Raw genomic sequence first — 14,142 nt, forward strand, 5'->3', positions numbered from 1 at the left:
ATCTAGGTAGCTACATCTTATTCTGCCCTCCAGTGTGTCTCCCAAAGCCTAAAGAAAGAAATGTCACCCTTCAATAGATCAGGCCCCCTGGCATCTACTTCATCACACTCAATAGAGGGCTGCCAGATATTCCAAAGCAGTAACCAAATGATGTTTTACTTTTGGAATGATACTATTTAACTATGTAACACTGAGACTAGGCTGGAAGTCCAGGCTCTCTGCTTTGTTACTGAAGGAGCTAACAGTGCCTTTTGATATTCCATTGCTTTTTCTATTCATGATTGTAGCCAATAAGGTAGTCTCCATTGGCACACCAATTTGTAGCCACCCATGGGTTAGACTTTCTGGACAAGTAGATACATCTTCCACTTTCTCTGAGACTTCCCTGTCCCCCAACTGAATTCAGTGCCTGGAACTAAGCTGGCAAAAAAATCTGCATAATTTACTGTGTTCACCCTGGTGCCAAGTTAAGTAGAATTGGTTTGACTCTGCTTGAAGGTTGGATGGAGATTACGCTCCACAGAAGGAATGGATATATCGAGCTCTGGTTTTCTATTAGCCCCTCCTGGCAGCTTAGTGAGCATAAACAAGAACAAAGCCAGTGCCTTATTTCTCTATTTTTTCTTACAGCTGCTCCGCTTCACTTCCTTATACCCTTGCCTCTTTCCCTTTTAAGTCAGCTCCTCTCCTCTTTACTTGAATGTTACTCTGGATTAATTTTATAAAATGTTTAACCTCACAATAAATCAAAGAAATATAGGTTTTGACTTTTTTGACAAAGCACCTGGATTATCTCTCTCCTTTCACAGAGACACTTTCACCTCCATCCTGTTTACACACACTGTTCGTAACCGTTGCCAATCAAATTGCATTACCCATCAAAAAAAGAACAATGGAAATGTGGAAAAGCTACAATACAGGATTCCATTCCACCACTCATGTATGCACCACCTCTCTACAAGTGTATCTCAGGTAGTCCCATTCCCTGTCACCTTGCTGCAGTTCTGCAATTTTTTTTTCTTTTGGGCAATTCTGGTTGCCTGCTATAGGAAGGATGTTGTTAAATTTGAGGGGGTACAAACAATATTTACAAGCATGTTGCCGGGACTGAAGGGTTTGAGCTGTCGGAAGAGCCTCAATAAGCCGGGGCTTTTTCTCCGGAGCGCTGGTGACTTTTAGGGGTGTGGGCGGCGTTTGGAGGTGGGGGTGGGTGTGATCTTATGGCACTTTACTAAATCATGAAGCACATGGATAGAGGGAGAATCCAAGGTCTTTTTTCTAGAGTGGGAGAATTCAAAACTAAAGGTTTAAAAAGAATGTGAGGGGTAACTTTTTCAGGCAGAGGTTAGTGCATGTATGGAATGAGGCAGGTAAAATGACAACATTTAAAAGGTATCTGTTGATTGGAAGGGTTTAGAGGGATATGGGCCAAATGCTAGCAAATGGTACTGGGTCAGATTGGGATGTCTGGTCAGTGCAGATGATTTGGATCAAAGAGTTTGCTTCTATGCATTATGACTCTGGCTAATTAGAGACATAATTATCAAAATGATTGATTTGGTTGAAAAGTGTTGCTAACTTTGCTCATTGATACAAAAGTACATAGAATAATAAAAAGAAACAAAAAGGTGCAATCTCTAGATAATTTGAAAATAAATTGAAAGGACTTATTACAAGATTTCAAAAAAAAGTAATACTGGAAATCTTAGCAGATCTTGCAGCATCTGTAGAGAGAAACACAGTGAATATTTAAAACCAGTGACCTCTTGTCAGCAATGTGAGCACTTGAGAAACAGAATGTGTAGGGAGAGAGAGGTGGGATGGGAGAAAGGATAAGTGAAAATGTGTGAAAGGGTGGAAAGCAAGCGAGGTTAAATGGCAAAAGGGCACATGGTCCAAAGCATGAGCTAATGGCAATGGACAAATAAAGAAACAAAAATGTAGCTAGGGGATGAATAAGTGAAAAAAGCAGAATCATCATATACAGCCACTGTCCAAAAACAAAATGGAAATTATAGTTCTGCTCCAAACCTTATGAACTCATTTTTCAGTTTGGAAAATTGTCAATGCCTAGATGAAAGACAAGTTGCTATTCCTCAAGTTTAAATTGAGTTTCATTGAAATATTATATGAGGCCAAAGTCTGACAGGGAGTGAGATGGAGAGTTAAAATGGTAGGCAACCTTAAGATGTCACACCTGTGTACCAAAAACAATTTAGCACGGCCAGTCCACCTAATCTGCACAACTTTGGACTGTGGGAGAAAACCAGAACACCTAGAGGAAACCCACACAGACAGAGATAATGGTTCACAAAGCTGTCACCTAATCTGCATTTGATCTCTCAGTACAGGAGAGACCACATTAGGAACAGTGAATGCAATATATTTTGCTCTTAAAGAAATTATTCTTGTCTTTACTATATCACTGAAGCTATAATTGGAACCTTTGTATGCATTTTGAATATTTTACCTGCTGCTGTTTTATTTAATTATATTTAGGGAATAGACAACTTTTATACAGATGGCCTGTTCAAATCCATTGGATATTTTTGTAGTTTATGTGTTATTCTTTAGTTTTGATGCACACTTACTGCTGATCTCAATGTTTATCGATCAGACTTCATTTTGCTATTACATAATCATTATTTCTACTCATTCTGTCAATTAAATGTAATTTTTTGGGTTTATTTCATAGGAGCCATTTACCACATTTTTCCTGAATGCAAATGAAGGAAAATTTGATTATCCAGAGAGAACATTCTCCTCCATCACCAAATCGTGGAGGAACTGTCAAAGAGACACATCAGATGTAAAAGTAAGCATTGCTGACCGCATTGAAGTACATCAAGTCTGTTTCCCTACATATGCCTGTTCATTTTTAGTTATTCAAGTTTTCTTATAAAATTTCTTAGATTCAGGAAGAGTCCCAGTGGATTGGAAAATAGACAACGCAATACTTATATTTAAGGAAGGGAACATACATGAAACAGGAAGCTGTAGCCAGTTAGCTAAATGTCTGACAGAGAAATTAATGGAAACCATTATGAAGAAGGTTAAAGAAGGATGCCTAGAAAAACATAATATAGTAAGATAGAGTTAACATGGCTTTGTAACAGGGAAATCATTATCAACTAGTTTCATAGAATGCCAACCATGTGGAAGCTGGCTATTCAGCTCAAGTCCACACCGGCCTCCAAAGAGCATCCCACCCAGATCCAACCCCCTATCCTATCCCTGTAGCCTTGTATTTCTGTGGCTAATCCAGCTAGCCTGCACATCTGTGACCACTATGGGCAACTTAGCACAGCCAGTCCACCTAATCTGCACATCTTTGGACTGTCGGAGAAAACCAGAACATCTAGAGGAAACCCACACAGACAGAGACAATATGCAAACTCCACATAGACAGTTTCACAAGGATGGAATCGAACTGAGGTTCCTGAAGCTGTGAGACAGCAGTGCTAAGCACTGAGCCACTGTTTTTTTGTGAAGTTTACATGCATTATGGTTAAAGGGGAATGAGTAAACATGGCGTAGAGATAGTAAGAACTGCCGATGCTGGAGAATCTGAGATAACAAGGTGTAGAGCTGGATGAACACAGCAAACCAAGCAGCATCAGAGGAGCAGGAAAGCTGATGTTTTGGGTCTGGACCCTTCTTCAGAAAAAAATGCTATGCTGTACTTGGATTTCCAAAAGACATCTTACAAGCTGCCATTTCAAAGCTTGTCACACAAGAACACGTGGTGGAGGAGGTTAAGTATTAGCATGGTGTAAGGATTAGCCAGCAACAGGAACCAGAGAGTATACATAAATTAATAGTTAGGTTGGTAAGCAGTAACTAGTGAACTGCCACAAGAATGAATATTGTGTCTAAATTGTTTATAATCTATGTCAAAGACATAGATGCAGGGCTGAATGTATGGTAAATAAATTTGCTGATGACAAGATAGGTAGGAAGGTAAGTTATCAACAGGAGGAAGAAAGTCTGCAAAGGTTGTGTATATTTTGAGTTAGTGTAAAAAAATGGCAGATGAAGTATAATGTGAAAGAATGTGAATTTGTCCACTTTGGCCAGGAAATATTAAAAAAGTATATATTATTTTAAATGAGGAGAGATTATAGAATCATGAGGCACAGGGGATGCTGGTATTGGTTCACAAATGACAGAGCCAGAAGACAGGTTTAGTGAGTTGTTGGGACTGTAAATGAAATGTTGTTTATTGCAAAGGGATGGAATGTAAAAATAAGTGAATTCTACTTCATGGGGGAGGTGAGAGTGACTGCCCTTCCCATCAAAGTTGCACTTGATTGAGTGTGACATCGAGGATTCCAAGCAAGCCTAAAGTCAATGGGAATCAGCAGGTAAACTCCCCTCTGGTTGAAGACATACCTGGCACAATAGAAGATGGTTGTAGTTATTGAAAGTCAGTCATACCAGGACATCTGTGTAGATGTTCCTCAGGGTAATGTCACAGGCTCAGTCATCTTCAGCTGCTTTATCAATGACCCTCCCTCCATCATAATGTCAGAAATAGGATGCTCGGGGTTATTTGCACAATATTCAGCACCATTTGTGACTACTGAAACAACCCAGAACCAAATGCAGCAAGACTTCAACAATATCAGACTTGGGCTGAAAAGTAGCAAGTAACATTTGTGCCACACAAATGCCAGACAATGACAATCTCCAACAAGAGAGATTCTAACCATCATCTCTTGACATTCAATGGTGTAACCATCACGGAATCCCCCAATATCAACATTCTATGGATTACCATTAACCAGAAACTGAAGTGGACTAGCCATATAAATACAATGGCGACAAGAGAATATCAGATGCTCATATCCTGCAGCAAGTAACTCACATCCTAACTCCCAAAGCCTGAACACAAGGCGTGTGATAGAATACTCCCTGCTTGCCTGGACAAGTGCAGCTCTAACAATACTCGAGAAGCTTGACAGCAGCCAGGAAAAAGCGGCCTGCACATTTGGCACAACAGTCACAAACATCAACTTCCTCTACTGTGAAAGATCGATAGAAGCAATATGTACCATCTGCAGAAATTCTCCAAGGGTCCTCAGACAGCACTTTCCAAATTAAATCGACTTATATTTAGATAGATAAGGCAACAGATATATGGAAGCACCACCTACTGCACATTTCCCTCCAGGCCATTCACCGTCCTGACTTGGAAATACATCACTGTTCCTTCGGTGTCGCTGAGTCAAAATCCTGAAACTCCCTCCTTAACAGCAGTCTGAATCAGCCTAAGAATATGGACTCCAGCTGTTTAAGATAATAGCTCACAGCCATCTTCTCAGGCCAACTTGGAATGGGAAATAAATATTGATCTAGATAGCGATGCCCACATTCCATGAATGAAAAAAAACAAAAGCTGTACAAGGCAATGGTGAGAAAGTATCTAGAGTACCCTGTACAATTTTGGTTTTCTTATTTAAGGAAAACTATAATTACGTTAGAAACAACATGGAGAAGGTTTACTTGATTCATTACTTGGAATGAGCAGAACATCTTCTGAGGGAAGGATGGACAGGATGTAGCAATTCGTTTCTGAAGAATGAGAGACCATCTAATTGAAAAATTTAAGATCCTGATGGATTTGACAAGATGGATACTTGAATGATGTTCCTTCTCCTTGGGGAACGTAGAACTCGAGGACATAGTTTAAGAGCTAAGAGACTTCGCTTTTAAGACCAAGACAAGGAAAGATTGTTTTCCCTGAGGGTTGTTAATCTCTGAAATCCACTTTTCCAGAAGGTTAGGGAGTTTTGTGATATTGAATTTATTCAGAGGTAAGTCAAATAGATTTGTTTTTTGTAGGCTGGGGGGTCAAGACCTCTTGGTGAGTGATGGAAGTGGGAGGAGTGGGGGCACAAACAGGAAAGTGGAGCTGAGACTGCAACCAAATCTGCCATGATCTCATTGAATGTCAGAGCAAGCTTGAAGGGCAAAATGACCAATCCTCCTCCTGCCTCCTTTGTTCACCAGATAAGTTTACTGGGTGCAGTGCATCCCTTACTACTCAGTGATATGGGAGCTTATGCATGCGCCAGGATACCTGACCGCCCATTACATTTTAATATTTGGAAAGAGTTTACACCACACTCATCTTCCTACTCATCTCAGACATGAAGTATAAGAAAGGACTATCAGAGAACATTTTAAATGTAGATTCATGCTAACTGTGGTTACATAGCTGTGAGAATTTTATATTACCTCACCTCTTGTCAATTATTTCACATCTTACTGTTGCCGCTTTTTATTCTCCTTTGATTCGTATTTATATTTATCTGATTTCTTTGCCACGACAAGACTTACAGCAGCAGATCAATTTTTTAGGCTTAAGATAGGTAAGGAAAATTTAAATAATTGTGAAGGAAGCAGGTCCTAAAATTAACCTTCGTGAATTTGAATAGGAACAAGGCCATTGTAAGGCAGCTTGACTACTTCAAGAGGCTTGACAAATGAATTACAGTGCTCAGCTTTGCTTGATGTGAAGGTTTGAGCTGACAATAACTGTCCCATTGTACCGTAGAAACATACTAAACAGTTTTTTTTCAAGTATGATTAGCATTTAGTGTTTTAAGTTTTAAGTGCTGCTGTCTTGGTTGAAACCATCTAACACTGTTTCAAACCGTTGTTATTTAGTCAAAGATGATTCAGTTTTCAAACTTCAGCTTGAGATATGTGATAAAATTTTGAGTTTTGGTTCAGGGCTCAATGTCAGAATCAAATGGAGGTAAGAACTCTGCAGTGTCTGAACAGCAGTCACCTCCCGCCAGTGATTTTCCCTGAACTGATGAATGGTCTTGACCCGAAACGTCAGCTTTCCTGCTCCTAAGATGCTTCTTGGCCTCCTGTGTTCATCCAGCTCCACACCTTGTTATCCTGGCCAACTAATGGCCAGGTTGCAGGCTAGCTATTGACTTAAGATCAGTGGACAGGCTCTGAGACTCAAGAGCCAGCAGGAGGTCCTGCAGTTTGGGAAGAGCCTGCCGTTTCAGGTAAGAGAGAGAGAGAAAAAAAAGTGGGTGTGATCCTTCTATTTACTCAGGGAGCGTAGGTGGATATTTTCACTTCGTTTGCTAGTATTTATTGGCCATCCCTAGTTGTTCTTGAGAAGGTAGCGCTGAGCTGCCTTTTAGAACTGCTGCAGTCCATCTGCTGAAGATGGACCTGCAGTGCTGTTGGGGAAGGAATTCCAGGATTTTGACTTAACAATACTGAGGGAATGGCAATATATTTGCAAGTCAGGATGGTGAATGACTTGGAGGGAAATTTGCAGCTGGCAATGTTCCCATGTATCTACTGCCCTTGCCCTTTGAGAGAGAAGTGATCATGGGTTCTTGAGGAACTATTTCTCTGCAACTTTTAAACTCTTGAAATAAAACTGGTCACAGTAATCAGGAAACCACCGTAGAAGGGACTTCACTCCACAGGGCACCCTGTCGCCACAGCTGTGACCAGACAACCAGGGAAGGCATCAAAGCCTGCCTGGAGAACTGGCCCGAGGTATGTCACCACAAGTTTGTCCTTGGGTACCTAACTTAGCTTCTTGTGGAGGGTGCAACTGAAAAATGTGTTCACAAGCCAATTAATTGACTTTTACTTAGGTCCTCCCTGTTTGTGAGCAAGAAATCCTTCCCCCACTCTATTCCTACATCTGAGAAAATGAATTGGGTGTGGGATGGTGCTGCTTCATTGAATATATACAGCTATTTGGCTTTGTATTCTTCCTGATATTGGTGCAGAATTTCTGCTGAATAATGCACCAAAAATAAATTTGTACTAAATAGCATTTGTTGTATCCTGTCTCGTCATTTTTTTCCCTCGAACTGTTGGCTAAAAGATGTGTCTGAACAAAATTAATTAGCAGGGTTGGTGTTAATAACAGAAACTACAAACAAGGCAGGTACAATATTGTCAATAAATGTGAAGTTGGTAAAGCACAGCTGGTCAGACAGCATCCAAGCACCAGGGAAGTCAACATTTCGGGCCAAAATCATTCTTCAGGTCTGGGGAGCCCAGAAATAAATAGTGAGGGGAGTAGGGTTGGCAGGGGAGGACAGGTGGAATGGAGATGGTTGGATGCCAGTGTGAGGATTATTGTGGTTGGTCAGTGGAAGGGTGGAGCGGATAGATGAATCAGAAGATGGTCAGGTTGAGGGTGGAGAGATTTTGAAGCTAGTGAAGTCAATATTCAGGCCATTGGGCTGTAAGCTCCCTAGGCAAAATGTAAGTTGTTGTTCCTTTAGTTTACATTTGACCTCCATCTGACAGTGGAGGAGGCTGAGATGAAGCATTATACCCTTGGACTTCCCAGATATCTTCCCATTTAGGGACCATAGTTTCCTGTCCTCTGTTATTAAAGGTGCCCTCAACCATGTCTCCCCCATTTCCCATGCTTCTGCCCTAAAACCTGGTACTCCTAACAACAATAAGGATAGAGTCCCCTTAGACTTCACATACCACCCCACCAACCTCCGAATACAACGTAGCATTGTCCAACTTTTCCACGACCTACAATCAGACCCCACCACCAAAAAGATATTTCCCTCCCCACCCCTTCCGCTTTCCACTGGACTGTTAACACTGTGATTCCTTTGTCAGCTCCCCAACAACCCATCCACCACACCAGGTACCTTTCTCTGCCACCGCAGGAGATGCTACACCTGCCTCTACACCTCCTCCATCACCTCCGTTCAAGGCTCCAAACAATCCTTCTATTCCGGCAGAGATTCACCGGCACTTCATCTAACCTTATCTACTGTATTCCTTGCTCCCAACGTGGTCCCCTCTATATCGGGGAAAATCAAATGCAGACTCAGGGACCAATTTGTGGTGGATCTGTGCTCTGCATGCACCAACCAATCCAACTTCAAAGTCACCGTCCACTTTAACTCTGCCTCCCACTCCCTTGGTGACATGTCCATCCTTGGCTTCCTCCAATGTCAAGAGTAAGGCCAAACATAAACTGGACGAACAACACTTGACATTTCGCCTTGGGAGCATACAGCCTAATGACCTTTATATTGACGTCACCAGCTTCAAAATCTCTTCTCCCCACAACCTGTCCCATGTTCTGACTCACCTATCTATCCACACTTCCCACTGACTAACCACAATAACTCACCCACCTGTCTCCACCCCATCTACCTACCTCCCTCTCTCTATTTATTTTTGGGCTCCCCTCCCTCTCCCCAGGCCTGAAGAAGGATTTTGGGCTGAAATGTTGACTTCCCTGCTCCTCGGATGCTGTCTGACCTACTGTGCTTTTCCAGCTCCACGTTTATTGACTGTACTTCCAGCATCTGCAGTCCGTACTGTTTCCAAGGTACAATATTATAATAGTTCTGCTAGTGTTGACTTAGTGTTTGTCTCACTACAGTAAAACACAGCAGGAATTGCATTTGTCCTCAATGTGTCATATTGTTGTGGTTCATCTAATGCTAGTTACATTTGCCTGGGGCACTTAATTAACCATAATAACACATTCTGTTTTATATACAGCTTGTTCTGAAAGCTACTCTTTCTTACAATAGATGGCTTGGACCCAGTGAAATTACACAAAATACCCTCACTTGTGTGTATCTGTCTATTCCCTAAATACTTTTGAGGGAAAGAGAGAAGTAACATTGTGCACAACAATGCATTAAAGCCTAAATATATACATGTGTGTTTCATATAAGTATGTGTTGAATTTACAGGTAACTTTGGAATCCGATCAAAAGAAAAGTTTGATATATGATCTTGCAGGCCCCAAAATTGGTCAAGAATCTATGTTTTACAATCTTTCTTTATTAATCCTGGCCTCCCCCTGTGGTAATGAGAGCAAGCTGGGAAAAGAGTGGCTGTTAGAAACGTGACCTTTCAGGAAACAAGTCACCCGGAAAAGACCTTAGCTAGTCCAGTTGGCTTCACACTGATTTTTTAAAATGTACTGACAAGCAAAGGAATCACTATCCAGACTTTTCTTTATTAAATAAAAACTGTGCAAACTAGCCACTGTGTGTTCTCCAAAGGCTTTGCAGGCCTCATGTGTTTGACAAAATGCCATTAAAACAGAGTAAATTAATACAGTTAATGGGGAGAGTTTCTGAATGATTAGTCAGTCCATTTCCAGAATTAATGGACGCTAGGGGATCAAGAAGTAGAAAAGATGGTATTTTTAAAAGCATGCAATGAATTACATTAGAAAAGTGGAAACGTATGTTTTGGATTTCATTTCACTGTGCAGCCATAATAACACTATGTTGTGATAACAGTGGAATGTAAACTTTACGTAGGATCTGGTTTAAAAGAACAGTTTTGATTAATTCAGTAGTAATAAATACCAGCTAATGACACTTACTTGTGGCTAGAGAGACTTCTGTATCACAATGCAATGCCTTTTATTTGGTTAGTACACTTCAATAACACTATTTTCCTCCTCCACTGCAAAGGTAGAATTTGAGATAGTCAGGAGACTGAGTAGCTCTCTATTATTAAAATCCCCTGTTAGTTTTCTATAAGATTGTCTGCAAAATGTCTGCCTTAGCTGGTGTTTTGCCATATTCCACACTTCTTTGGTGTATTTTAAATGAAGCTAAGGAAAAAATTACTTTTAAGTGTTAATGAGAAGGGATTACATTACCTTCATTAATTTAAACAAACTGTACTTGATGTTATGTGTTGTAAAAGTGGTAAATAATCAAAGCATTTTTTGAAGGACTAGAGGAAAATGTCTTGTATCTAACAATTAATAATGCCTTTTCTCAATCACATCCCTGACAAACTACAGGACTGAGGTATCAAATTTAATTAATGACTTTAGTGACTGTAGTGGATTTTTTTTGCATTGTCATACCTCTATGACCCAAGAAAAACCTATATAGAGCCACATTACAAGCAGAATGTCATCTGTTTTGGTCATGTTATGCTTTGTAGTGCCTTAGTGCCTGCAACGATGTAATCTGGTAAATTTAATCTGGGGCTAGGATTTGGGAAATCAAACCTTCACGTTGATTTTTCTTTCAAAGGACCTGTATTGTGTTAGCATATAGTGTGGCAAGAGGTTTTCAGATTGTTTAATTCATGTTGAGGATGACAATTTCAACAATAAGAATTGCACTTAACCTTTGAACACCGAGGAAGTTATTAGCCACAGTGAAGGTACTGATAGGCAAGAAAGCACAGTTAAGCAATGCATAAATAATTTAAGATGTAATTAGTTAAAATGTTTACAGTGACTGACAGTATAAATTCACCACATTATTACAATAACTCCAAAGCAAATTTGCATTCCTGGCTTTACCACCAATCCTCTTGAGTATCAAAACAGCTTACAGAATACTGAGACCAGTGCTGTTGATTTTCTATCTGAAAGCAAATCCATCTTACATTCTGAAGAAGGATCACTGGACCCAAAATGTTGACTCTTCTTTCTCTCCACAGATGCTGCCAGACCTGCTGAGTTTCTCCAGCTGTTTTTGTTTTTGTTTCAGATTTCCTTCATCTGAAGATTTTTGTTTAGTGCACAATTCTCAATGATTGCCTTGAGTAATATACGAAAATTCAAACAGAAATTTTAGAAATCCATTGAACGAATAAATGTGAAAAAATCTATTACTGTCTACTGAGCGGTAAAAAGTCTATGCAATCTATCAAAATCCAAGGTTTCACTATTGAGACCCAATGCGTAAGGCTTCAAAGTTTAACTATGTTGTATCTATAAGAACTGGATAATTAAATATTTCTTGAGTAGAGTTAGGCAGTGAGATTTGGGATAAAAACAGGAATTGCTGGAGAAACTCAGTAAGTCTGCAGCAACAATGGAGAGGGAAACAAAGTTAATGTTTTGAATCTTATATGACTCCTTGGAAGAAGGGTCATACCAAACTGAAAATGTTAACTAAGCGTCATATGAGACTTAAAGTCTTACTTCGTATCTCTATCTACAGATGTTGCCAAATGTACTGAGTTTCTGCAGTAACCAGTGTAGATCTTTGATAGATCTCAAGCATCTGCAGTGTTTTATTTTGTGAGATTTGGGACTTTTCTATAAATATTCCCTGATAATGTTAGAATAATTCTGATAATAAGTTTTTTTTGGCTGAGTGGAGAAAATGGCAAAGCAAGAACTGTCCACTGTTTTTGTAGAAAGCTACAGTCAAAGGTATGGTGCTGTCTGTGGTGGGGTTTCCCCAACAGCACATTAAATCTGAAGCCAAATTAAGGAACGCCTTGGCATGTGGCAACAGTGATGTCAACAGCAGCAGAGTATACCATTACACAGAAGTGTTCACACACACAAAATGAGGGAACACTCAATAGCTTTCATTTTGAATTTAAATTTTCAAACAGCAAAATAATTTTGTCTTATTGTGTTTAAGAAGGAACTGAAATGGAGATATACTTTGAAAAAAAGAAATGATATCTATGTGGACTTGTTTTGTCATTGTGTGGAAATTTAACAAGACATAAATGTAAAAAATAGCCTTTCAGGTTCAATGAAGGTGTTTAATAGTAATTATGAATTTAATTGACTATTTAAATACATATTCCAATTCCATTCAAGAAAGAGTATATGTGTGAGGGATTTTACTTCCAGATTTGCAAGAATACGAGTAGGCTTATTTGATTTCATAATGATTGAAGTCTGGCAGGTGTCAACAGCAGATCCACTGGAGATGAATCACTCCCAACAATTTTTGGACTTACACATTATTCTGCACAAGTGCAAACTCTAGAAGTTGCTGACTTCACTGTGTTAATGACAGTTTCATTGTTATTACCACTGCAAAATTGTCTTCACTTGACAATCTTGGCCATGTGGTAGACACCACCCATCTTAATAAGATATTTGTATTATCTATTGTTACAATCTCATGAGCACTGTTGAAACTACATCGAACAGAATTCATGATGTACAAAAATCAATATACCTTATTTTGTACCACAGTAATCTTATCCTTTTCTGGAAATTTACATTGACAATTTTGCACAATATGAAAAATGCAAACTTCATTTTAAATTCCTGGTATTTTGAAAGTCTACAATGTTCAATAAAATTATTGTTTTCTTCAATGCTAGACATGGACACTTATAGAATCATAGCATCCTTACAGTGTGGAAGCAGGCCATTCAGTTCATTGAGTTGACAGCAACCCTCTGAAGAGCATCTCACCTGGACACACCCTCCACCCTATCTGTAGCCTGTATTTCCCATGGCTAATCCACCTAGCCTGCAAATCCCTGGACACTATGGACAATTTAGCATGGCCAATCCAACTAACCAGCACATCTTTGGACTGTGGGAGGAAACTGGAGCACCGGAGGAGCCCCATAGAGACGCAGGGAAAACATGCAAACTCCACACAGACGAGTACCTGAGGGTGGAATCAAATTGAGTCCCTGGTGCTGTGAGGCAGCAACGCTAATTACCAAGCTTTTAAACATGAAATAATTTTTACATTATCCAGTAATTGTTTAGAATAACTTATAATACTCTATATGTCACAAAATTGTCATTAGAAAATATAAAGTTCTACCTTTATTTTAAAAGAATTAATGTAGCAGGAAAAGGGTTTGACAATTGCCAGCATTTGTTATTTTCAGTGTTGATAATTGCCAAGCTGACTAATACAAATGGGAAATGGGTTGATTACGGAAAATTCAAAAAGAAAGTCAAAAAAAGAAGAGAAAATGAGAAGCAACCAGTAGCTAGCATAAAAGGGAATCTAAAAGTATAAATGCATACTGAAAAGGTAATAAAAATGAGAAATGGTCCCAAATAGAGATCAAAAAAGGACTTTAAACATGGAAGTAGAGGACATGGCTAAGGGAACATAGAGGCAAGACTTGGCCACCTGGCCTCTGTGAGCATGCTCCAGCATTGAATAACATTATAAAGATAAAACAAGGAACTGTGGATGCTGGACATCTAAAACAAACAAAAAAAGAAGTTGCTGGAGAAACTCAGCAAATTTGGAGAGAAAACAGAGTTAATGTTTTGAGTCCAGAGATAATGGGAACTGCAGATGCTGGAGAATCCAAGATAACAAAGCATGGAGCTGGATGAACACAGTAGGCCAAGCAGAATCTCAGGAGCACAAAAGCTGATGTTTCGGGCCTGGACCC

The 14,142-nt window shown here is 39.6% G+C and overlaps 1 protein-coding gene across 9 annotated transcripts in view; it reads left to right on the plus strand.

The window, feature by feature from the left end:
* The window catches only part of nbeaa (neurobeachin a), an 828,675-nt gene that overhangs the window by 729,093 nt on the left and 85,440 nt on the right, over window positions 1-14,142 (plus strand). For all 9 annotated transcript variants that reach the window (XM_059646713.1, XM_059646714.1, XM_059646715.1 and 6 more), the window contains one exon: window positions 2,696-2,815. In XM_059646713.1, coding sequence (XP_059502696.1) covers window positions 2,696-2,815 — 120 coding nt within the window. The remainder of the gene's footprint in view (window positions 1-2,695; window positions 2,816-14,142) is intronic.

The sequence above is a fragment of the Stegostoma tigrinum genome, chromosome 6 (genome assembly GCF_030684315.1).
Source record: "Stegostoma tigrinum isolate sSteTig4 chromosome 6, sSteTig4.hap1, whole genome shotgun sequence".
NCBI lineage: Eukaryota > Metazoa > Chordata > Chondrichthyes > Orectolobiformes > Stegostomatidae > Stegostoma > Stegostoma tigrinum.